This window comes from Orcinus orca, chromosome 7 (assembly GCF_937001465.1).
Source record: "Orcinus orca chromosome 7, mOrcOrc1.1, whole genome shotgun sequence".
In the NCBI taxonomy this organism is placed as follows: Eukaryota; Metazoa; Chordata; class Mammalia; order Artiodactyla; family Delphinidae; genus Orcinus; species Orcinus orca.
Window position 1 is genome coordinate 69441051 of NC_064565.1, and position 26277 is coordinate 69467327.

Sequence of the window (26277 nt, forward strand, 5' to 3'; positions counted from 1 at the left end):
CAGCAGAAACTGTGCAGGCCAGAAGGGAGTGGCACGACATATTTAAAGTGATGAAAGGGAAAAAGATTACCAAGATTACTCTACCCAGCAAGGATCTGATTCAGATTTGACGGAGAATAAAAACCTTCACAGACAAGCAAAAGCTAAGAGAATTCAGCACCACCGAACCAGCTTTACAACAAATGCTATAGGAATTTCTCTAGGCAGGAAACACAAGGGAAGGAAAAGACCTACAATAACAAACCCAAAACAATTAAGAAAATGGGAATAGGAACATACATATCGATAATTACCTTAAATGTAAATGGATTAAATGCTCCAACGAAAAGACACAGATTGGCTGAATGGATACAAAAACAACACCTGGGCTTCCCTGGTGGCGCAGTGGTTGAGAGTCTGCCTGCCGATGCAGGGGACATGGGTTCATGCCCCAGTCCGGGAAAATCCCACATGCCACGGAGTGGCTAGACCCGTGAGCCATGGCTGCTGAGCCTGCGCGTCCGTAGCCTGTGCTCCGCAATGGGAGAGCACACAACAGTGAGAGGCCCATGTACTGCAAAAAACAAAAAAACAAGACCTGTATATATGCTGTCTATAAGAGACCCACTTCAGACCGAGGGACACAGACAGACAAAGTGAGGGGATGGAAAAAGATATTCCATGCAAATGGAAACCAAAAGAAAGCTGGAGTAGCAATTCTCATATCACACAAAATAGACTTTAAAACAAAGACTATTAGAAGAGACAAAGAAGGACACTACATAATGATCAAGGGATCCATCCAAGATATAACAACTGTAAATATTTATGCACCGAACACAGGAGCACCTCAATACATAAGACAAATACTAACAGCCATAAAAGAGGAAATTGACAGTAACACAATCATAGTAGGGGACTTGAACACCCCACTTTAACCATTGGACAGATCATCCAAAATGGAGATAAATAAGAAACACAAGCTTTGAATGACACATTAAACAAGATGGACTTAACTGATACTTATAGGACATTCCATCCAAAAACAACAGAATATACTTTCTTCTCAAGTGCTCATGGAACATTCTCCAGGATAGATCATATCTTGGGTCACAAATCAAACCTTGGTAAATTTAAGAAAACTGAAATAATATCAAGTATCTCTTCTGACCACAACGCTACAAGACTACATATCAATTACAGGAAAAAATCGGTAAAAAATACAAACACATGGAGGCTACACAATACACTACTTAATAACCAAGAGACCACTGAAGAAATCAAAGAGGAAATCAAAAAATACCTAGAAACAAATGACAATGAAAACACGACAACCCAAAACCTATGGGATGCAGCAAAAGCAGTTCTAAGAGGGAAGTTTATAGCAATACAATCCTACCTTAAGAAACAAGAAATATCTCAAATAAACAACCTAACCTTAACCTAAAGCAATTAGAGAAAGAACAACAAAAGACCCCCAAAGTTAGCAGAAGGAAAGAAATTATAAAGATCAGATCAGAAATAAATGAAAAAGAAATGAAGGAAACAACAGCAAAGATCAATAAAACTAAAAGGTGGTTCTTTGAGAAGATAAACAAAATTGATAAACCATTAGCCAGACTCATCAAGAAAAACAGGGAGAAGACTCAAGTCAATAGAATTAGAAATGAAAAAGGAGAAGTAAAAGCTGACACTGCAGAAATACAAAGGATCATGAAAGATTACTACAAGCAAACTATATGCCAATAAAATGGACAACCTGGAAGAAATGGACAAATTCTTAGAAATGCACAACCTTACGAGATTGAACCAGGAAGAAATAGAAAATATGAACAGACCAATCACAAGCACGGAAATTGAAACTCTGATTAAAAATCTTCTAACAAACAAAAGCCCAAGACCAGATGGCTTCACAGGCGAATTCTATCAAACATTTAGAGAAGATCTAACACCTATCCTTCTCAAACTCTTCCAAAATATAGCAGAGGGAGGAACACTCCCAAACTCATTCTACGAGGCCACCATCACCCCGATACCAAAACCAAACAAAGATGTCACAAAAAAAGAAAACTACAGACCAATATCACTGATAAACACAGATGCACACATCCTCAACAAAATACTAGCAAACAGAATCCAACAGCACACTAAAAGAGTCATACACCTTGATCAAGTGGGGTTTATCCCAGGAATGCAAGAATTCTTCAATATACGCAAATCAATCAATGTGATACACCATATTAACAAATTGAAGGAGAAAAAGCATACAATCATCTCAGTAGATGCAGAAAAAGCTTTCGACATAATTCAACACCCATTTATGATAAAAACCCTCCAGAAAGCAGGCATAGAGGGAACTTTCCTCAACATAATAAAGGTCATATATGACAAACGCACTGCCAACATCGTTCTCAATGGTGAAAAACTGAAAATATTTCCACTAAGATCAGGAAGAAGACAAGGTTGACACTCTAATCACTATTATTCAACACAGTTTTGGAAGTTTTAGCCACAGCAATCAGAGAAGAAAAAGAAATAAAAGGAATCCAAATTGGAAAAAAAGAAGTAAAGCTGTCACTGTTTGCAGATAACATGATACTATATACAGAGAATCCTAAGGATGCTGCCAGAAAACTACTAGAGCTAATCAATGAATTTGGTTAAGTAGCAGGACAGAAAATTAATGCACAGAAATCTCTTGCATTCCTATACACTAATGATGAAAAATCTGAAAGTAGAATTAAGAAAATACTCCCATTTACCACTGCAACAAAAAGAATAAAATATCTAGGAATAAACCTACCTAAGGAGACAAAAGACCTATATGCAGAAAATTATAAGACACTGATGAAAGAAATTAAAGATACAAATAGACGAAGAGATATACCATGTTCTTGGATTGGAAATATCAACACTGTGAAAATGACTCTACTACCCAAAGCAATCTACAGATTCAATGCAATCCCTATCAAACTACCACTGGCAGTTTTCACAGAACTAGAACAAAAAATTTCACAATCTGTATGGAAACATAAAAGACCCCGAATAGCCAAAGCAATCTCGAGAAAGAAAAATGGATCTGGAGGAATCAGGCTCCTGGACTTCAGACTATACTACAAAGCTACAGTAATCAAAACAGTATGGTACTGGCACAAAAACAGAAATATAGATCAATGGAACAGCATAGAAGGCCCAGAGATAAACCCACTCATATACGGTCACCTTATCTTTGATAAAGGAGGCAGGAATGTACAGTGGAGAAAGGACAGCCTCTTCAATAAGTGGTGCTGGGAAAACTGGACAGGTACATGTAGAAGTATGAGATTAGAACACTCCCTAACACCATACACAAAAGTAAACTCATAATGGATTAAAGACCTAAATGTAAGGCCAGAAACTATCAAACTCTTAGAGGAAAACATAGGCAGATCACTCTATGACATAAATCACAGCAAGATCCTTTTTGACCCACCCCCTAGAGAAATGGAAATAAAAACAAAAATAAACAAATGGGACCTAATGAAACTTAAAAGCTTTTGCACAGCAAAGGAAACCATAAAACAAAAAGACAACCTTCAGAATGGGAGAAAATAATTGCAAATGAAGCAACTGACAAAGGATTAACCTCCAAAATTTACAAGCAGCTCATGCAGGTCAATAACAAATAAACAAACAACCCAATCCAAAAATGGGCAGAAGACCTAAATAGACATTTCTCCAAAGATGATATACAGAGTGCCAACAAACACATGAAAGAATGCTCAACATCATTAATCATTAGAGAAATGCAAATCAAAACTACAATGCAGTATCATCTCACACCAGTCAGAATGGGCATCACTAAAAAATCTACAAACAATAAATGCTGGAGAGAATGTGGAGAAAAGGGGAACTCTCATACATTGTTGGTGGGAATGTAAATTGATACAGCCACTATGCAGACCAGTATGGAGGTTCCTTAAGAAACTTAAAGTAGAACTACCATATGACCCATCAATCCCACTACTGGGTATATACCCTGAGAAAACCATAATTCAAAAAGAGTCAGGTACCACAATGTTCATTGCAGCTCTATTTACAATAGCCAGGACATGGAAGCAACCTAAGTGTCCATCATCGGATGAATGGATAAAGAAGATGTAGCACATATATACAGTGGAATATTACTCAGCCATAAAAAGAAACTTAACTGAATTATTTGTAATGAGGTGGATGGACCTAGAGTCTGTCATACAGAGTGAAGTAAGTCAGAAAGTGAAAAACAAATACCGTATGCTAACACATATATATGGAATCTAAAAAAAAAAAAAAAAATAGTGGTCATGAAGAGCCTAGGGGTAAGACAGGAATAAAGACACAGACCTACTAGAGAATGGACTTGAGGACACGGGGAGCAGAAAGGGTAAGCTAGGACAAAGTGAGAGAGTGGTAATGTATATATAGACATATATACACTATCATATGTAAAATAGACAGCTAGTGGGAAGCAGTCGCATAGCACAGGGAGATCAGCTCTGTGCTTTATGAACAGCTAGAAAGGTTGGATAGGGAGGGTGGGAGGGAGGGAGACGCAAGAGGGGGGAGATATGGGGATATATGTATATGTATAACTGATTCACTTTGTTATAAAGCAAGAACTAACACACCATTGTAAAGCAATTATACTCCAATAAAAATGTTAAAAAAAAAAAAAAGACTTAATTTGTGGCCTTACATACGGTCTCTCCTGGAAAAAGTTTCCATGTACATTTGAAAAGACTATGTGTGTGATTGTAATTGGTAGAATCTTCTATATATGTCTATTAGATATATTTGATTTATTAAGTTTTTAAGTCTTCTGTTTCCCTGCTTATCTTCTTTCTGGTTGCTCTACCCATTATTGAGAGTGGGGTATTGAAGTCTCCAACTATTACTGCAGAACAGTTTATTTCTCTGTTCAGTTCTGTTAGTTTTGCCTCAGATACTTTGATGGTCTGTTGTTAGGTAGACAAATGTTTATAATTTTTATATATCTTCTTTCCGTATTGAAACTTTTCTTAATATATGTCTTCTTTGTCTCATAACTTTTTTTGATTTGAAGTCTATTTTGTCTGATATTAGTATAGTCACCCTGCTCTCTTTTGGTTTCTATTTGCATAGAATTGTTTTTTCTAACCTTTGACTTTTACCCTATTTGTATATTTGGATCTAAAGTGAGTCTCTTGTAGGTAGTACATATTGGATCATATGATCTTATCTATTTTGCTAATCTTGGTCTTTTGAAGATTTTAATCTGTTTACATTTAAAGTAACTAATAAGACTTCCTTCTGTCATTTTGCTATTTGTTTCCTATATGACTTATAGCTTTTTTGTCCCTCATTTCCTGGATTCCTGTCTTCCTTTATGCTTACTTTTAAAAAATATGTATTTATTTATTTTTGGCTGCGTCGTGTCTTAGTTGCCACACACGGGATCTTTCATTGTGGCATGCAGGCTTCTCTCTAGTTGTGGCACCCGGGCTCTCTAGTTGTGGCTTGTGTGCTTGTAGTTGTGGTGCACAGGCTTAGTTGCCCCATGGTATGTGGGATCTTAGTTCCCTGATCCGGGATGTACCTGCATCCCCTGCATTGGAAGGCAGATTCTTCACCACTGGACCACCAGGGAAGCCCCATGTTTAGTTAATTTTTTGTAGTGAATTGTTTAAATTTCTTTCTCATTTCCTTTTGTGTACATTCTATAGCTGTTTTCTTTGTAGTTACAATGGGGATTACATTTAAAACCCTAAATTTATAACACTTTAATTTGAATTTATACTAGTTTAACTTCAATAACATACAAACACTCTTCTTTTACACCTGTCCCAACCCCTTATGGTTATTTATATCACAAAATTACATCCTTATACATTATGTACCCAAAAACATAAACTAATAATTCTTTAAATTCACTAGCCTCTTAAATTATGTAGAGAACAAAATGCGGAGTTACAAACCAAAGTTACAATTATACTCGCTTTTAGACATTCTTTCATGAATGTCTCGTTCAGTATTTAAACCATGGCATCAATCTCTCAGCTGTGGGACTAACCTAAAAGTGAGGAACGGTCAACTGGGTCTAGAAGCCAAGAGGCAGAATCCATGCAAAGCAGGTGAGGAGGTAGGAAAGAAGCCCAGCCCAGAATGTCCTCGCTCTGTGGAAGGGGAGTATGTGAGCACCTCTTCCTCCTCTCTCCCCTTCCTCACAACTGTTTTTTTACACAGACTACGTGGAAGTTGCCCTAGAAGTGTTACAAAAAATATTTCTGATAAAGTTACTGATTCTTTCCAGGGGCATATAGAAAAGAGGGTGCCTCTTTTAGAGTCAGTGATTGGGCTGAGCGGAAAAATAGGTTTGTTCTGCTTACTGGCAAACTTAAGGAAAATTGACAGAGGCTACAGTTAATAGACAGTGCTGCAAAATCCATGAGGAGAGGAGGTTGTTTACGCCTTAGCACTGTGAGGTTGATGATGCCAACGGTTGTTCTAGGAGGCATTTCTCTGGTCCCCCTTCTGGACTGCTGGAAGTTGGGCAATTTGGAATTTCAGGAGGGATGCTTTTTTATTGCCTTTTTTAAACCTGTGGGAGAGGGTTATCTCAGAAGGAAACTATTTCTTTCTGCCTCCCACTGCCCTCTCAGCCACTAGACTAAGCCATGGATATTGTATAAGCATAAGGCAATTATTAAATCATTCTGTTCCATGTTATTGAAAATTTAATGTGCATATTACAAGGAAAAATATCAACTTTCTAATAATTACACCTACTTCTCTTGCAGAAATAGATGACAAGAGAGTGACCAACACACAAGCAGAAGTAAGTTTTCTTATACTCTGTATAAATATGTGTCCAACCAACTAAAAACACTACCAGTTTGATCTGATGTGATATAAAATATGGTATCAATATAACTGTGTTGTAAAAACTATTTGATTTGCTTTCCCCTACTGAACAAACAGTAAAATGGTGTCATAAAATCTCCACCTCTAGGTTACCCTTGATTCTCCACCTATGAAATACTAACCCCTGGAAAAACTTCTAAAATAAACTACTGATTTTAGAGGCAAGATATGGTATTGATAATTTCAATTTAGTGACTGGTTGTGTATGACCATCACAGGTTGGGACAGCCAATGTTGGAACCCTGGAACAAGAAGGTGGGGGACAGACACCTCTTAAGGGTCCTCTGGTGTGTGGAGCCAAGAGCAGATCCTGAGGCCAGTCTCCACATACACATGTAGGAGTTCAGATTGAAAATATGAACCAGGGACGGGGGGCCTAGGGGAGCTGATAACATAGGATACACAGAATACAAGAAAATGAGCAAACTTGTGCCCAGAAATGGAACAAATATTGAGTAGGACTCATGCAGACTTGATATTCAATTCCCATGGCCACATGAGTAGGCATCTAGCAAAACTCAGTGGAAAATGTAGAAAGAACAAAATGCCAGAAAGTATCTCTCAAGACTTTTCTAAAAATTTAATGAGATTATAAATGTGAAATGCTTTGAAAACTAAACTCTTACATAAATATAATTTTTATTAGTAAGTTTTACCACTGTTACTAAACAAACCAACTTTTCTGTAGAATTAATTTTCTACTTAATCTTTGAATATGTATATGGAAATAAACATATAAGAAAACCTGGAAGTGAATGCTTCTTAAAATCAACCAAATGTGACAGAATACAGCAGAGGAACAACAGAAGGCTCAATCATCCACACGTGTATACTAATGTAGAGTTGCCCTGCCTGCATCTGTGCATAATAGACTGGTATCAAAACACTCTATTTTGCAGAAATTTGCTTGTACCATTTGCTTTGATTGATATGGATTTGGTAACTATTTGGTTGAATTTTTTACTTTTTAATAGGTTGTTTTTGCATCAGCTAAATATCAACATCTTGATGACTCCTTTGAGGGCAATTAAGCTTTAGTACATATGAGTAAAGATGCCTCAAGCTCTATTTACAACTTCATGAAACAGTTTCTAGTTTTCTTCAGACTCTGTACATATGTTCTTTCTAATATGCATGGAAAGCCTAGAACAATCCTCAAAAAGTATCTTGTAACTATTTATACCTGAACTTTCCAAAGCAAAAATAATTGCTCCAGACACTAAAACTCCTGCCTTTGACACACTGAAATATAAGTAGACACACCATTAAAAAGGAGTCTTTGACATAATCTGATCGAGGTGTAGACCACATATATATATAATTTATTATAATAAGTAATGCCTTATACATATATAAATATCTATTTCTATCTAAACTTTAAATATTATTATTGTGGTTCTGACCCTGAAATATGTTCCTCTGTTCCAATTTGTATCATTTTTAGTGCAAAAATTTCTGCCTCAATAAATTAATTCTGATCCAGTGTGCTTAAGAGTGTTAAGCAGCAGTTTTGTTAGGAGAGAGCTTTTGAACATGTAAAAGAATATTACCTCAACATTGTAATTCCAAGGAAATGGAGCTATTAGATTGAACATCTCAATTCCATAGGATTACAGACTGATATTACTTAGCAAGGACTCTCATTAACCCTCCAGAACCACTGACAATCCTATAAACAGATATAATTATACCATGGACGTAGCTTTTGGAGTATATTTTGTCCTGGGACTTATGCTTTTCTCTAAAATGGAAAGGATTAGTACTATCTCTTTCTTTCTTTCTTTTTAAAATAAACTAATGTTACTAGGTGTTTATTTCCCTCAAAGGGCTGATGACATTGTACTTTTTATCCAAATATAAGACTTATTACGTTTTTCTCTCTATCCAGTCACAGAATGCATCCCCTAAGCAAAGGAAGCAGAGCGTGTACACACCACCCGCCATGAAAGGTACTGTTCATGTACTGTTTCCGGTTGTTGTGAGTGCTGAGTTCATGGATGGCAGGCAGGCTGTTCTCAGGCGCCTTATACCTGCTTATAAGCTAGATCTATCTTACTGAAAGTCACATTACTGACTTTCAGTAACATATGTTATTTGAAACCTAGTTTCATCAAGAGTGAAATAGGTGAAGAAGGGACAACTAGCGATGTCTCAAAATCTCAGTCTGGAAATTCAGATTTTCCAAAATACTGACAAAAGTTTTCTTTTACCCTTCCTCACATGTTTTCCCTGAAGAGATTTTTCTAGAATCCCTAATTGCTCTTGCAAGTGTTGGCAGATGATTACCTTTTTTTCCTTGGCTTAAGCAAAGTATGTCTTGAATTTCAGACAGATACAGATACAGTAAAGTGTTGCTTCACTGCCCTGTGTCAGGAGCAGTTCTAAGAAACCCAGTCAAACAGCTATTAGCTGTACATGAAACAGCTGTTGAAATAGCAACTAAGAATGCTAGCTCAGATTCTGGTGTTCTCCCAGAATTTCCACCCCTCCCCCACCAAATTAGAACTGCTAAAAGAACATCTAAGTGTATCAGAATTTTGACCAACATCAATTCCAGAGAAGGTTTCTTTTATTTCTCACACAACAGTATTCCTGACATGAGGCAGAGTGTGTCCAATCTAGTTGCTCGTGTTCCAGCCTGGCACTTGGGCTGTTGGCCCAGTGACTCATCATGCTGTCGTACAGCTCGGTTTCAACTACAGGAGAGGCCAGCTGAACAGCTTCCTCTGGAGTCTAGAGAGATGTCTAAATTGGGAGTGAAATTTTCCATGCTGTATGCTCTCTAGATTTGGGGCTGCACTCTGAAAGAGAGGTGGGACATAAGGGGACACATTAATAGCTACTTTCCATAAACTTCTGTCCTGTGCAGCTATAAAATACAATGTTTGCTTGTTCATAAGACTGCAGTAAATAATGCAGTCATCAGCATTGTAGTTAATTCCAGGGTAATTATTGAGGCTATCAGGCATCCCTTTCTCAAGATCAGTGTAATCATTTTTGAAGGTATTTTCCCTCTTGTAAGTCATCTTGTACTTTTAAAACACATCAGTTTTGGCATGAATGGGTCCCAAAGAAAGATACATGTTCACTCATTTAATAACTTCCTCTGTTCTATTTTGGGTTAGCTTAACTAAATAAAGACTGTTCTCATGTCCTTAGAGAATAACAGCATTATTTTTAAAGGAAAAATCTTAAAATCAAGGCCCCAAAGGCTCATGGTTTTTATACTTAGCTCTCAAATGTAAGAATGTGGGATGCTAACGTTTAGGGAAGTTAGTCATATTGTATATTTTTACCCATAACCTTACTACTGTTGAGCCCTCCAAGATGGCCATTCAATGATAATCATTTTTGGTCATGAGTTAAAGGCTTGAGAAAGCACAGTAATTCTTTCATGAGGCTATTCGGGTATAATTACAAGCCACTTAGGTCCTCATTTATTACCTGTAAATACTTAGCAAAGTTGCCTGCTACTGATAAAAGAGTAAAGAGAGCTAAATCCACATATTTTATTCAGTCTACCTGTCCCTTAGAGCTAGAAATGAATATTTTGGGACAAAATTAAGCAATGGTGCATTGTAAGCACATTATGAAGCTTCAATCATAAAAAAGATGAATTAGAAAGGAAATGTTATTGAAATGCAAAATCAATAATAACAACTGCTCTGAAATGTATAATTCTTCAGACTGCAGTGGAACATGCAATTATTGAATGTAAAAAATGTTTGCTAGGAGAGCAAAGTAGCACCAGATATGCTTAATAGTTCTGAGAGAAATCACTCTGACCAAATGGCCAACTAGAGCTTCATGAATGACCCAGTGAGTAGCTGATTAGTAAAACAAAACAAAACAAACTAGCTAGACTCCTTCCTTCTTCTCTTGTACTAGGTAGTGAGGAGTTACTGGATATACAGGCCTATACCCAGGAGAGAGATGCTACATTCTGCCTACGCCATTTCATTAAATGCCCAGACAGACTAGTCTCCCAGCTCCTACATTCATTTATTTTTCCCTCTTTCAGTTACTATGGTATTTATGGCTCCACCAGCTCTCAGAAAACAGAGACATGTCCAGATCACCTCTTGTGATGAAGGCTTTATGAAGGTGCATGGGTAGGTAGGGGGTAAGAAATAGAGCGAGGAAACCATTTTAACAGGTACACTGTCAGGACTGATAGGCTGATGACCTCCAAATTCATATCTGCAGCCATAACTTATCTCCTGAACCTCAGACTCCCATTTCTAACTAGCTACCAAATTTCTTCACCTGAATGAATGACATTCATTGAAACTTCTCAAATTTAATATGTCCAAAACCAAACTCATTGGTTCTTTTTTGGGTTTTCCCCATCTCAATAAACCTTATTCAGCTGTTGAGAACAAAAACCTTTGCATAATCCTTGACTGCTCCCCCTTACCCAATCCATCATCTACTCCTGTTGGTGCTAATTTCAAGATGTACCCCTTCTCTATTTTCCGTATCTTCCACTGCTACTACCTTGTGTGACCACCATTGTTTCTTGCCTGGGCTGCTGAAGTAGCCTCCTTACTGCTCTCCTGCTTCTGCTCTTGACCCTCTACAACTGAGTCTCCACACACAAACCAGAGTAATTCCTCTAACGCACAAATGTGATCATGCCACCCCCTTGATCAAAATCCTAAAAAACTTCCTGTTGCATTCAGAATAAAATGAAAAATCCAATCACGGCTTACAAGTCCCTGAATGAGCTGCACTGTCCTTTCTCCTTGATCTTACCTCCTTTCACACTGCCCCTTGTTCATCAGGGTTCAATGTCATGGACTTTTTCGGTTTATAAACATCTCAAACACACTTCTGTATCAGAGCATTTGTACTTTCCACTTTCTCTGCTTGAGAAGCTCTTTACCCAGTGGCCTCACAGGTGACTCAGTTCCCTCCTCAGAAAGGTCTTCATTTCCTGATAACTGCCCATCCTACCATCACTATCCATGTCCTCATAACACTGCCTTAATTTTTTCCATGGCACTCATCATTATGTAACTAGAATGAGGGGTCCATGACAACAGTTTTGTTCATTTGATATTCCCAGCACTTAGTACAGTTTCTGGCACATAATAGGTGCTCAATAAAAACTTGTTGAATAAATGAACTGTAATGAACTGGGGAATCCAGCTACATTGTCATCTGCTGGGAAGAGGATGTCCCTTAAACCTTGTTCTACTAATTGTCATACTTGTGACTCTGCTTCTGTTTCTCTTTGCTTCTCTCTCTGCTTGATCCCCCTTTAACTCTTATGTTCTTACTTATCCGTATGCTTCTGTTTTTCTTTTTCCCACTCCCTTCCCCTCTAGTCAAAGAGAAAATCTGATTTGGAAAATTAGTTACCATCCAGAATGATGCATCAATTTGGCTAGATTCTTAAGAAAGGTTATCTCATGGACCACTGGAACCATTAGGTGGTTGCCTCTGACTAGAGCCTGGTTCCTCCAACAGTTAGTTTCTGGCCAAGATGGCAGCATCGTGGGAAACAAACTTGGCAATGTAAATAGAAGAATCTGGAGATGGCTCTCTTCCTTCAGAGATGCTTCATGACTTGATCAGAACATTTACTCTTAGAAAGTAATAGTAGAATTAGTTCTTGGTCTTGCCATCTTTCTAGTCATAACATTATAGTCATTCAAAGTTGTCAAGTTTAAAGATTAACTAGTACAACTATCTAGTGATGCATCAAACATCATTTCCATTTTTTCCACTGCATCTAACCTCAGGGTATTAGATTGGCTATGTTCTCTTGAAGGTTCTAACATATTAGGCTTGGGCTGTAGCCAAATAATCAGAAGTTCCAGGTGATTCTGCTGTAGCAAGTCTAAAAATTGACCAGACTCCAGATATCCAATCATCTATCTAACATATCTTTCTTATGTTATAGGTTGAATAAATGAAATGAAATCTCATGGAAATCAAAGATCATGAGATCAAAATTAGCATGTTCAAAACTGACCTTCTGATCTTCACAGCAAATCAATTTGTCCTTCATGTTCCCCTTCTCAGAAAGGTGCTTATTCCTGAGTTCTGGGGGTCTCCAAGGACTCTCTCTCTCTCCTTCACTCTCTTCATTAGTAGAGCACCAGGTCTTGTGGATTGCGCCCCATTAGTTCCTCTCCCACCTTCCCCTCTTCTATCTCCAATGTCACCATCACAATTCAAGTCACATTCATTTCTTTGCCAGGATATAAAAGGTTACTCTCCATTCAGTCTCTTTCCTCTACTTCCCATCTGTTTTCTATACTGTACCCAAAGTGAACTTCTTAAAAACCGGATGTGATTATGCCACTTCCTTGGTTAAAACTCTTCAATAGCTCCTCACTGCCCTTAGACAAAATTCCTATTCCAGAGCAAAGTTTAGAAAGCGTACTGCCCTGTGGCTCCAATATGCCTCTCCTCTCCTTACCCACTAGGTCCCAGCCACAGTGGCATTCTGCCAGCTTCTAAATGCAACAAGCTCTTTCCTGAAGAGTCTGCATACATTCTTCATCTAGAATATTCTCCCTTGCCTCCTTCTTGTCCTCATTATTTGCTTAGTTCCTACTTATCATTCAAGCCCTGTCCTTAAAGGTCAGATCCTGAAAGGAGCTTTCCCTAACCCTCCATTCTAAATTATGTGTAGCTATGAACTCTCTATTAATAGTTACACATTCTCTATAGTTCTTTCATTGCAAGTAATCACAATACTCAATTATATATTAAGTGTCTGTCTCTCCAACTACACCAGAAGTGATCTACATGGCAGCAGTGACAGTGCCTATTTTGTTTATTACCTTATCTGCAGGGCTTAACACAATGCTTGAGACATAAGCAGTACTTATACATATACTTTTAAATAATTTTTTTAAATGTACCCAACACTACTGATGGTGAATGAATCATTTCCTTAGGGTGTTTACCTTCTCTCTGGTCTATTAGAAAGATCTTTTCTCTATTGAAATTTATATTCATGGATTCTTTTCTATATCTTGTTGCTATTTGTGATAAATTTAAAAATGACAACTATCTGAATATTTCAAGACATCTATCAGGTCCTTGCCTCACCCCTAATTTCTCTCTTTCCAGGTTAAAACATTTCAATGTCAATTATGCCTGTCCTTTCACATTCACTCCTGATCTCCTAATAAGCTTTACTTTGCCTATATCACTCTAGAAGTACATCATTCAAAATCAACATATATTTAAGGAGTGGTCTGACCAGAAGAGAATGGAGACTTCAATTATGCCTGTCACCTCCTTCATTCCAGATAATTTAACTCCATTAATGCGACCCCAAATTGTACTAGCTTTCTCTGGCAGCCATATACATTGGTGACAAATAGTCAGCTTACCATAAATTCAAAACTCCTAAGCCTTTTTCATGTACTGCTTTAAAGCCATATTATTTATAATGTATAGCTCATTTAAAAATTATGTCTTTTCTTAACCAAAAAAGCAAGACAGTGCTATCATTCCAATTGACTTTCATCTTCTTAGAGTCAGACTGTCACATGAACATGTCATATTTCATATCACAATTCCATCACCTATTTTATTTTCCATTATCTCAATTGTTCGTCATCCATAGGTTATATGAATTTATCTCTGATATTTTTATCCACATCTGTAATAGACGTATCAAACAGAACAAGGCAAAGAAAGGCCTGCAGCACACATATCTCCCTCTAGTTGACACTGGTCCCCCTGAAGGCCATCATGCAACCAGTTATAAAATAGACTTATTATGTCAAGATTACATCCCTTAAAACCAGAGGATATTATAAACTCTCATTAGATACATTATGATATTTCAGATATGGTGTGCTGACCACATTTTTTCATCTCTATAGATGAGTCATAAATTTGTAATATATATTATGCATAAAAAATCACAAGTTGAAGGTTGCAGAGAAAACAGACTTACTTTTCCATTACCCTCTGTGATATAGTGTTTTATAATTATGTAAATAGAAAGTTCTGAGGATTATCAGAAAAATGATAGCTGACTACTGAATACCCATGTGATTTCTCTGGTGTTTATATGGTGGTCAGCCCTGTAATTTACAGAACAGCCAATTAAATTATTGTTGGATAGCTTGAATCATGTTTTCAGAAAAGCAAAGTAGGTTTGAATCTTGGGGCAGGAAATGGCTGACTCATTTCCACCCCCATTTTGTGTGTGTGTGTGTTTTACTGGAAGGCAAATGCCTTCAATTGAAGACAGCAAAGCAAGGGCTATCGATGTAAAAGGAAATCTGAACACGAAACAAAGCAGCTGACTGAAAAACAGCTTTGTAGAGCAGGTCTATTAGTATTACATTACCATTCTTAATGTATAAGAAGTCAGATTTTTCATGGACTTCTGAAAAACATCTTCTTCCTCTCATCCTTCATAATTTCTTTGCTACTTCAGTGTCCAGAGATTGTTCTTCTGACATGTCCAGTATGTCTTCTCTGAATGCTTACAGCATTGTAACTCCTACATTTTTTTCCTCCAAGGACGGTGTGATCTTGATATTTTATCTCAGTTTAGCCTCTTTTCATAATAAAGCAATAAATGTAAATAAGGAAGCGCCCAGGGAAGGAAATAAATCAAACTGGCCCAATAAAAAGTCTAACATGGATTTTGGAGGATGGTAGGTGACAGTGACAAAGATGTGCCATGTAATATTAACTGAAGGATAATCTTCAAATCAGGGAAAGCTGTTGATCGTAGTAATGTAATGGGACCCAGCAAGAAAAGACGTGGACATTGTGGGGGAAGCAATCAGTGTTCAAACCTCAGTGACACCACTTGTTAACTGTTCAACTTCAGCAAGTCAATTATTTTAACCTGTCTCTTCTCTCATTAGTTAAATAGAGGTGATACCCACCACACAGGCCTGTTGTGGGGACAAAATGAAACAATATGTGTAAAGAGCATGCTTAGAAAAGGCACACAATATGTAAGATCTATTTTGAGTAATTATTTGAATCCTGGATTAAGAGGCAGGTACACTCCTCCTCGTTTCCCCTGAGGCTGCAGAAAGGAGGAATGAAGTCCTGGGGAGAGACCAAGGAGGGATGGAAGGTCTTGGAGATGAATAAAATCCCTGCCAGAGCTTTGCTCTCATCCCAGTAGGAACTGAAGAGTCAGGGCTAAAGGTGCCTGATCCTAATAAGCATGTGGACAACCAAACTTTGCAACACTCACTCCACTTTTATTTGTACCAATCTCAGGTAGATTTGTGGAGTTGATCTTTGACCTTTCACTTCCTTTGTAACAAAACCCTGCTTTGCTTCATTCACCTGCCTCCTCCTCTCAGACACCCAGCCCCTCTTTTCCCAGCTAACTAACAGCCCTCTCAGAGGTATTGATATTTAATCAATCTCATATTTCAAAAAAGCCTAAGAAAGTGGTGTTTAATGGTAAATTTGGGGGTGCTAAAGAAGATCATACAATAAACATTTCTAGCCAGGGGGATGTGTAGGAAATCATATAAATTCAGCCTATAATTAGGCAATGTAGGTAGGTTAACAATGATTATATAGAACTATGATCAAATCACTCTTCCTGAGTTTGAAACCTCTTATAATTGTGCTGAAAAAAAAAATTCTCAAAAGGAATAGACTAGCCATAGTATCCTGTTTTCATCACCCCCTGCATGTTGAAAAGTCAGGGAGAGAAGGTAGCAAGATCTTTTAGCTTCGCATCAGGCCGTCTCCACATTGCATTCCTTTTTTTTTTATAACATTTCTGTCCCTCTGTGGTTGTTCTTCAGGTATTCATCACATTTGCCTTTCTAAATCTTGGCTTTTATGTTTGTGCTGGCCTGGTTTATTTACTGTGTAGGGTGGGGTTTATTATTTATGCAACTCAAGAAACACTTTAACAGATTTCTAGATAACAAAGAACATTCTAAATATATACAAGTCTTGCCTTAAAAAAAAAAAAAAACCACCAAATATGCTTCTATTTCCAGATCTACTTCCTTCACTTCTCTTCAATTTCTTTCACTAAGTTCTATGTTCATCTTTCCTCATATCTTTGAATTCAGAAGGTGGGGTCAGATTGGAGAACTGATCTGAGAATGTATCTTTCTTTTTTTGGGGGGGGGATTGTATTGTATGTGCATTATATATATATTTTATATATATATATATAATATATATTTAATAGATCTCCATTGGAGTATAATTGCTTCACAATACTGTGTTAGTTTCTGTTGCACAAAGTGAATCAGCCATATGCATACATATGTCCCCATGTGGTGCCAATTAAACTTTGAAAAGGAGACCACTCTTCATCAATATGGTTCCATTCAGGTGTCTGTATATATTTACACCTATTTTAAGCTTAATCTTTTAAATGTATCAATACATTCCTCTGTTTAAATAACATACAACTTTTAAAATTGCTTCCTATCTTAGAAGTAGGGGAAGAGATGAACTTTTGTATTTGGTTGGAACAGATAAATCAAGACCCAGTGTCTCTAGGTTTCTCCCAAGTCTGCAAATGGTAATTCAGTTGCATAAGCACTAAAAATGTACCGCCACACATCACATATGAGCCTCCACTGTGTATCGAGCATGGCCTTAAAGTGGTGTGGCTGCAGAGATGAAAGGCAAAATCCGCACCTTCTAGGAGACCAGTCTGGAGGAAGCAACACACAAGTGGACAGGCAGAGCACACCATGGTAAGTCCTTGTACAGGGATTTAAGCAGAGTTATCAGGGGATGTGAGGAAACCCACGCCGTCTGGGGGACCAGAAGGTAAGGCCTTTCAGATCACAGAAGGAAGAGTCATGTTTACACGTGTCTGCAGAGTTAAATGGACTGGGTCATGGAAAAGTGGAACACACATCTCACCATTTTCATTCCTCCTGCTCATACAAACTTCCAAAGCATTTAAGATGATACCATAATGTAGACAGTTAAATCCTACATGGATCATCACCAAGTACTTTGCTGCCATGCAAAGTCTAAAAAGGCCCTACTTATGGACTACATAGACGTCACTTTCCAATGCATTTGGAAATCCTTGTGCATTTGATTCCATTTTTAAAAGTCTGGTTCATGTCTTTGTCTTTCCTCTTAATAATATTACTTTTAACAGAGTAAGTTCCAACTCAAATTATACTATTTTAAAAATAAAATTTATATTTTAGAACAGTTTTAGATTTACAGGAAAATTGTGATAATACAGAGTTTCCATATATGCTATATCTAGTTTTTTCTATGATATATACCTTATATTAATATGGTACATTTGTTACTTACCAAACCAATATTGATCCATTATTATTAACTAGAGTCCATGTTTTATTCATATTTGTGTAGTTTTTGCCTAATGTCCTTTTTCTGATCTAGGAACACATCCAGGATACCACCTTACATTTAGTTATCACATTTCCTTAGGTTTCTCTTGCTTTTGACAGTTTCTTAGACTTTCCTTGTTTTTGATGACCTTGACAGTTTTGAGGAGTACTGGTCAGGTATTTTCTGGAATATCCCTCTATTGGGATTTGTCTGATGTTTTTCTCATGACTAGACTGGGGTTGTGGGTTCTGGGGAGAAAGACTATAGATATAAAGTGACCATTTCATCAAATGGTATCAAGGGTACAAGCTATCAATCTGATTTATCACTGTTGACGTTGACCTTGATCACCTGGTTGAGGGAGTGTTTGCCAGTTCTCCCCACTGCAGAGTTACTGGTTTTTTTACCCCCTTTCCATATTTCATTCTCTGGAAGGAAATCACCATGTGTAGCTCACACTCAAGGAGTGGGAAGTTATACTCCACCTCCTTGAAAAAAATGTATCTACATAAAATTATTTTGTAAATATAAATTTTTTGGAATAAATTCCAATAAATAACTATTTGGAATTCATTTTGCACAGAACATTTGTCTCTGCTCCTCCATTTTTTTACATTTATTCAATCATTTATTTTTATCAGTATGGACTCATGGATATTTATTTAATACTCTGGGTTATAACTCAGTACTACTTTATTTTGTTGCTCACACCATTACTGTGGGGTTTTTTTTGTTTGTTTTAGCATATTCTTACTTTCTGGTGCTACAAGATACTCCAGGCTCATTTGTATATCTTCTACCCCAGTCTTACAGAATCAGACATTTCTCTAAGAAGCCCTCAAATTACAATTTTTATTTGAGTCAGTATACTGTAAAACATGTGTTTGCATCAGTATATAGTTACTAAAAATAGAGAAGTCTATCGCTTGCTCTGCTGAAATGTATGTGCATTATATCCATTAGTGTTTAGGAGGGTTAATGACACACTATTGGCATACTAAGACGTACACACTCCATCCTTATTAACGCTAATGGGAGTCCAGGAAGAAAAAACAATGCCTATAAGTAGAATAGGCAGATGTTGTCTATATGGGCTTGCCTTCCTTCATTTAATACCTAATACAGTGTTCCCTTATGTTTTCTGGGATGAGATATGTATTGCCTCTTTATAAAGATGCCGAATTGGGAATAGGTTTGCAGCCTTCTTGGAGATTGGCTATTTGCTTTACTTAAATCAAAGATCTTAAAAAGTAATGTGTAAACACCCTATATTTGTGTAGTGCTTCAACATAAACTGTGTTTTTGTATAGCTAATTTGTTTTTTACAGGAAACTATGTAAGGTAAGCAGAATCTTTCATTTTAGAGGAAAGTGAGGCTCACAGAAGAGAGCAGGGTTCCCATGTTTAATGTCATGCTCCTTTACAAGGCCAAATTGTGACATGAGCTTTTTTTGCTTTTCTGTTGGAATAGTCAGTATTTTTCCCATTTACCCATCTATCCTATTTGCCCTAATTAAAATCTAAAGATCCTTCAGTCTTATAACTTAGTGAAGTTTTTACAAAATCTTTTATACAAAAGTTCCTACAAGATGCTTAGTACTCTTGTTTTTAATAATTTTTATATTTTGAACTCACATTATAGGTCCATATGTAATAACAATGGACTTAAACAATGGATTAAGTCTGCCTTAATCTTCTCTCTCTCCAATCTGCCTTTCCCCACCTCCGACAGCTGACCACACAAATCTAACCCTGTGACTTTTTGATTACAACCCTTCAAATGTGCACCCATTCCTTTATGACAAGGCCCTGGAAATAATTTGCAGGGCTGTTTACGATCTGGCCCCTCCTACCTGTCTAGCCCCACCTCCTACCACAGCTTCCTTTAATCTCAGGCTGCAGCAATGCAGAGCTGCATTAAGTTCCTCAAAAACAATGCGTGGTTTCTCGCCTCCACATTTGTTCTGTAGCTTCATTTGCATAGATGTCCTCTCTCTGAGCCCCCACTTCTAAATCCTTTGAGCTGTGCTCCTTTGAGACTCAGAATGCATTATACCTATTTGTGTGTATGGGTAATCCCTTCTAGCTAGACTGAATTCCTTGGAAACAGGGCCAATGTCTTATTTGTCTTTCAGGAGTATTCTTATGTCTTCCATTTGTATTGCTGAGGACTCTTAGTAAACACTGAATCAGTGACTGAATAACCTTTCTGATTTAAAAATGAATGTCAGTTTAACGGTTTAATTTTAGCTGTATTGAAACAAATTACAAATTGCTGATGTGTATTTCAGTCACTCATTCATTTACTCTCTCACCCTCACTCATTCATTCTACAAACATTTACAAAATGCTTACTATCTGCCAGGCAGGTCATGTATTAGGCTCTTTTGGTTGAGGATGAGCTAAATACAGTCCTTGTCTATAGGAAACAACATAGTCAAATGGAAAAGAAAGCTGTGTAAAACAATAATAAGTTCCATAAGACTGATGTGGACAATGTTATTTGAGTATGGAAGAGGAACCCACTAGCTCTCCCTGTCACAGATAGCAAAGACTTCGCAGGAGAAATGAACTTCATCTGTTAGTTGAGGGATGAGTAAGATTTTCATAGAGAAGCCCATGGTGTGGATTCCAGACAAAGGGTTGAGCAGCTGCAGAGGCACAGAAGCCAAAGGGCAGGTGAACCCGGAACACTGTGGCTGGGGGTGAGGCCTGTGGAGGAGGGAACACGGAGAGATGCTGGGGACTGGTCAAAGGTCCTGTGTGCCATGTGCTCAGGAGCTGAAATTTTGTCTGGAGAAAACAGAGCACTTTTGGACAATTCTTAAGATTACTTGGTATGTTACCTTGTTCTCTTGAGTGCTTTGAAAATATTAGGAAGAGGGAAAAGGATTAAGAAGTTGATTCACAGAGTTAATTTTTAAAAGTTAGTCTACCCTAGATTTTATTTGCCTCAGTTCATCTGCCTGTTTCCACTGCTCTTATTTATAGAAGATGGCTAACAACTAGCACCAACTTCTTTTTCTCTTGCTTTAATGCATTTTGACTCTCTAAATAATATTTATGAGCTGTGAGAAGTTGAAATACTCATCAGATTATCTTCCAAAATAAATTAATGGAAATCCAATTAGGAATATAAAATAAATATATATTTATTATATTTATTATATAACATATATATTATATATGTTATAAAATAAAAATGTCAAGATAAATTGAAGACTTGGTTCTTAGTGGGGCAAATTTAAGGTAGGATTACATTCTTAACATTCTTACAAACTTGTACTGGCCTATGAAACTTTTCTAAACATTCTCCCTTTTAAAACCTTATATTCTTGTCTGATCACAAGACAGCTTTAAGAACAGTTTCATTAATTCCTTTCTCAACAGGTCCTCATGACAAAATATCCCACGTTTCAGTTGTCAGAACAGGCTGCATTCTTTCTGTGGAGTGTGTATTTTTGCAACAGTAAAGATATCAGCATTGCTGCCAATCAGTATACAAATACTTATTAAACTTGAACTCTATGCAAAGCTCTGAGCCACGTGTTAAATAAATGAACTACCAAGTTTTAAAACACTCTAGGTCAAATTCTGAAAATTTTCAATTTTTTCATTAAGAGACAAAAACATCAAACGAAGTAAGAGTGTCCAAAGATTAGTTTCAGGAAATTACTAGGCCCACATGATGAAAATTACATGATAAGCACTGCATTTATGATCTGTGTTCTATATCTCTTTCTGGTGTAATTACCAACAGGAGCCATGTTGTGCTTTCCTCACCTTTGATAGGAAGCCAAAGCCACCTTTTTTTTTTCTTGACAGAAATTTTATTCACTGCATTCTTGAGTAAGTTTGAAAGGTTTTATTCTCAAGACCAAACTTAAAATGATCTTACTGACTTTCAACAAGCTATCTTAGAGCAAGGTTCTCATATGTTTCCCTCAATATAACAACAAGACAATCTCAGCTTTAAATACAGATGGACTAGAATTGATAAAGGACTTTGGGGGTTGGAAAGGGCATCATTTTGCCCCTTCTGGATCCGAGGCCATTGCTAAGTCTATTATTAAATATTTAATTCTCAAAAGCATACTGGTCCCCCTAGGCCCTGGCAGTCTAGAGGCAAATAAAGGAAGTAAGCTGTAGAAGTAACAATTAAAATGATTGGCAGAGATGTATGAGCTAGCTGTCTGAGGAGGGAAGAAGCAGAAACACCATAAATTTACACAGTTACATCACTGTGTAGGACAAGATGACCAAAACACTGACCTGGAATCACTCAGAAAAAAAAGTTGTACTATTTTTAATGTAACATGCATTTTAAAAGGCAGGAAACTGAAAGTATGCAATGAAAGATTTTAAATCCTATCTTTTTTTTTTTTTTTTAGAGTTCCTACTCAGTGCGGTATGTACGTCACAGTGCATGAAAATACAAGTGTGAATGCCCTCTCATTCTTTTTCTGAAGACTTTAAAAAAATTTTTTATTGGAGTATAGTTGCTTTACAATGTTGTGTCAGTTTCTACTGTACAGCAAAGTGAATCAGCTATACATATACATATATCCCCACTTTTTCGGATTTCCTCCCCATTTAGGTCACCGCAGAGCAATGAGTAAAGTTCCCTGTGCTATACAGTAGGTCCTCATTAGTTATCTATTTTATACATAGTATCAATAGTGTTTATATGTCAATCCCAATCTCCCAATTCATCCCACCTCCCTCCCTCCCCCGTTGGTATCCAAATGTTTGTTCTCTACGTCTGTGTCTCTATTTCTACCTTGTAAATAAGACCATTGATACCAGTTGTTTCAGATTTCACATATATGCGTTAATATACGATATTTGTTTTTCTCTTTCTGACTTCACTCTGTATGACACTCTCTGGGTCCATCCATGTCTCTACAAATAACCCAATTTCGTTCCTTTTTATGGCTGAGTAATATTCCATTGTACATATGTACCACAGCTTCTTTATCCATTCATCTGTCAGTGGACATTTAGGTTTCTCCAAGACCTAGATATTGTAAATAGTGCTGCAATGAACACTGGGGTGCATGTGTCTTTTTGAATTATGGTTTTCTCTGGGTATATGCCCAGTAGTGGGATTGCTGGGTCATATGGTAGTTCTATTTTTAGTTTTTAAAGGAACCTCCATACTGTTCTCCATAGTGGCTGTATCAATTTATATTCCCACCAACAGTGCAAGAGGGTTCTCTTTTCTCTACACCCTCTCCAGCATTTACTGTTTGTAGATTTTGTGATGATGGCCATTCTGACCGGTGTGAGGTGATATCTCATTGTAGTTTTGGTTTGCATTTCTCTAATAATTAGTGATGTTGAGCATTTTTTCATGTTTGTTGGCCACCTGTATATCTTCTTTGGAGAAATGTCTATTTAGGTCTTCTGTCCACTTTTTGATTGGGTTGTTTGTTTTTTTGATATTGAGCTGCACGAGCTGTTCGTATATTTTGGAGATTAATCCTTTGTCAGTTGCTTCATTTGCAAAGATTTTCTCCCATTCTGAGGGTTGTCTTTTTGAAAGCAATGATGCCCACTCTTACAATCTTCTACAGTGGCCAAAGGGTTAGGGAGGGTGTGAACGACGGGAAATGGGAAAAAGTCTCAAGCTCAGTGGCTCATAAACTGGTGTTCCGGTCATTCAAGAACATTAAGAAGGATGCGAAAACAAACTTGGCCTATTTAGAAGTTTTGCCTACGTCAGTACCTTGCCTCCTAACGTGTAGTGGAGATTTCCTTAAAAATCTTTCTCAGAAATCTAAAGATGAAGACTGGCTTCTGATTTCCTCCAGTTCCTACAAAACATTTCATCATGTTTGGAAAGTTGAAAGGATTATGTTGAAACATTAAGAAGTATTTTGACTTTTCATTTTGGAATGGTGAACTCCTGAGCCAAATTACCAACACCATAGCGATTCATTGTCACAAATAACCCCACTGAGGACTTCCCTGGTGACGCATCTGCCTGCCAGTGCAGGGGACGTGGGTTCAATCCCTGGTCCAGGAAGATCCCACATGTTGCGGAGCAACTCAGCCCATGAGCCACAACTACTGAGCCTGCGCTCTAGAGCCCATGAGCCACAACTACTGAGCCCACGTGCCACAACTACTGAAGCCCACGCACCTAGAGCCCGTGCTCCACAAGAAGCCACTGCAATGAGAAGCCCGCGCTCCGCAGTGAAGAGTACCTCCTGCTCACCTCAACTACGGAAAGCCCGCACGCAGCAACGAAGACCCAATACAGTCAAAAATAAGTAAGTTAAGTAAATAAATAAAAAATAAATAAATAAATAAATAAATAAAATGTACTGGGGAAAATTCTTTAAAAAAAACCAAAACAACCACAATGAAATGCTTTTTTTGGTGGACTATTCAGAAACTAATGAATAATCAGAGTAATAATAAATTATTCTTCCATACTATGACACTTGGAGAAATATTTCATCTAATTTAAAATTCTTGTTGACTCTTCACCCTATGTAAGACCCTATTGTCCATTTCATGTGAGACTATGAAGTCTAATGATCCTAGTTCAAATTCTGAAGAGAGCTTCCATTTTGAGTTCATTTGATGACCTCCGGATTATCAGTTTTGCCTCTTAACCTACAGTAGTTCAGTGAAAAATAAATATATTTCAGGTATTGAAAATTACCTGTGGATGACTGTTATTGAACAAGGGCTCATATGCCTGTGCAGCAGAAAGCCAAACTCGGACAGTGGGTGTTTGCAGCAAAGTAAGGGTTTATTTGCAGGGCACCAAGCAAGGAGATTGGACAGCTCATGCTTAAAAGACCCTAACTCCTTGACGGCTTTCAGGCAAGGGTTTTTAAAGACAGTGTTAGGGGAGAGGGTCATGGGATGTGTGATCAGCTCGTGGACCTTTTGATTGGTTGGTGGTGAGGTAACAAAGTGATGTTTTGGGAATCTCAGCCTTCTGGTTCTAACCATTCTGAGTTCTATGTGCTTGTGATCAGCATGTAGCCACCATCCTCTACCTGGGTCGGGGGGGTCTTAGTTTCGGTAGAATAATAATTCAGAGATATGTATCAGACTGTTACCTATATCCCTCCATGAGAAACTAGGAATCCTGTGTTTCTATTGTCCTAATCATTAACTGCTTGAATCTGCTTTTTGGAACTTAGGAAAGGCTTACAAGACTAAAGCCTTTTTTTCTACAAACAAGAAATGAAGGACATGGAGGGGCTTTTGTACCTGGGAAGGCCCCACAGGGTCCTGCTTGGTTTCAAAATCTCGTTTTCTTTGATACTCCTCAATCCTCAGGGGAACAGGAGCAGGATAAGAAAGAGAACAAAGTTTTACATAGGTTAATCATAAACTCAGCAGGGAACTTGGTTTCATGATCATGCTAACCTTATATAACTATAGAGATCTCAATGTAAATTTTTATATGGCCAAAAAAAAGTTTTTAAAAGTATTAAAAATACATTTTATTTTTAGGTGTGTATTTATAACAAGTGTTATTTTATATTTAGCTTTCAAATTTAGTTTCACTATTATTTTAATGTTTGCCTTGAACAAAATTATTCTATTATTGTGAGAATGAGTCTGGATCTTTCGGGACAGTTCTCAGTATCTCTAAAGGATCCTGAACTTCTAAAAGAATGGGGCAAGAAAGGAAGTCCTCTTCTTCCATCTGTTCAGGTAAAAGGTAACTGTCCCTACCTTTGATGTTATGGAAGGAATACTAGAGAATAGAAGGAAGAAGTATTGGATCTGAGATTTCCTACACTTCTCCCCTTCCATGCTTTAAGCCCTGATGGTTAATGTAGTCAATCAGAGCTCGCCGAAATTTTCTAACCCTACTATTACTCCTTGACGTAATTCCCCCTCTAAACAATAAATTAGCACTTGTGCGATAATTACTTCCAAAATATTTTTCTATTAATCTTTCCCAATTATGTATGCCTGTGGTATCTTGTTTATGCTATTTTCTTTGACATTGTAATTTTTCTATTAAGTAACTCAACTGGATTTTTTTAAATAACTTACCTGTAAATCCTAGCATGAAGAGATATGGGAGAGAGATTCGTTTGCCAA

The 26277-nt window shown here is 37.3% G+C and overlaps 1 protein-coding gene across 2 annotated transcripts in view; it reads left to right on the forward strand.

Annotated features, from left to right (window-relative positions):
* Positions 1-26277, forward strand: part of PPP1R1C (protein phosphatase 1 regulatory inhibitor subunit 1C) — a 129543-nt gene that overhangs the window by 64215 nt on the left and 39051 nt on the right. For both annotated transcript variants that reach the window (XM_004267393.2, XM_004267392.2), the window contains exons 3-4: positions 6774-6811; positions 8786-8846. In XM_004267393.2, coding sequence (XP_004267441.1) covers positions 6774-6811; positions 8786-8846 — 99 coding nt within the window. The remainder of the gene's footprint in view (positions 1-6773; positions 6812-8785; positions 8847-26277) is intronic.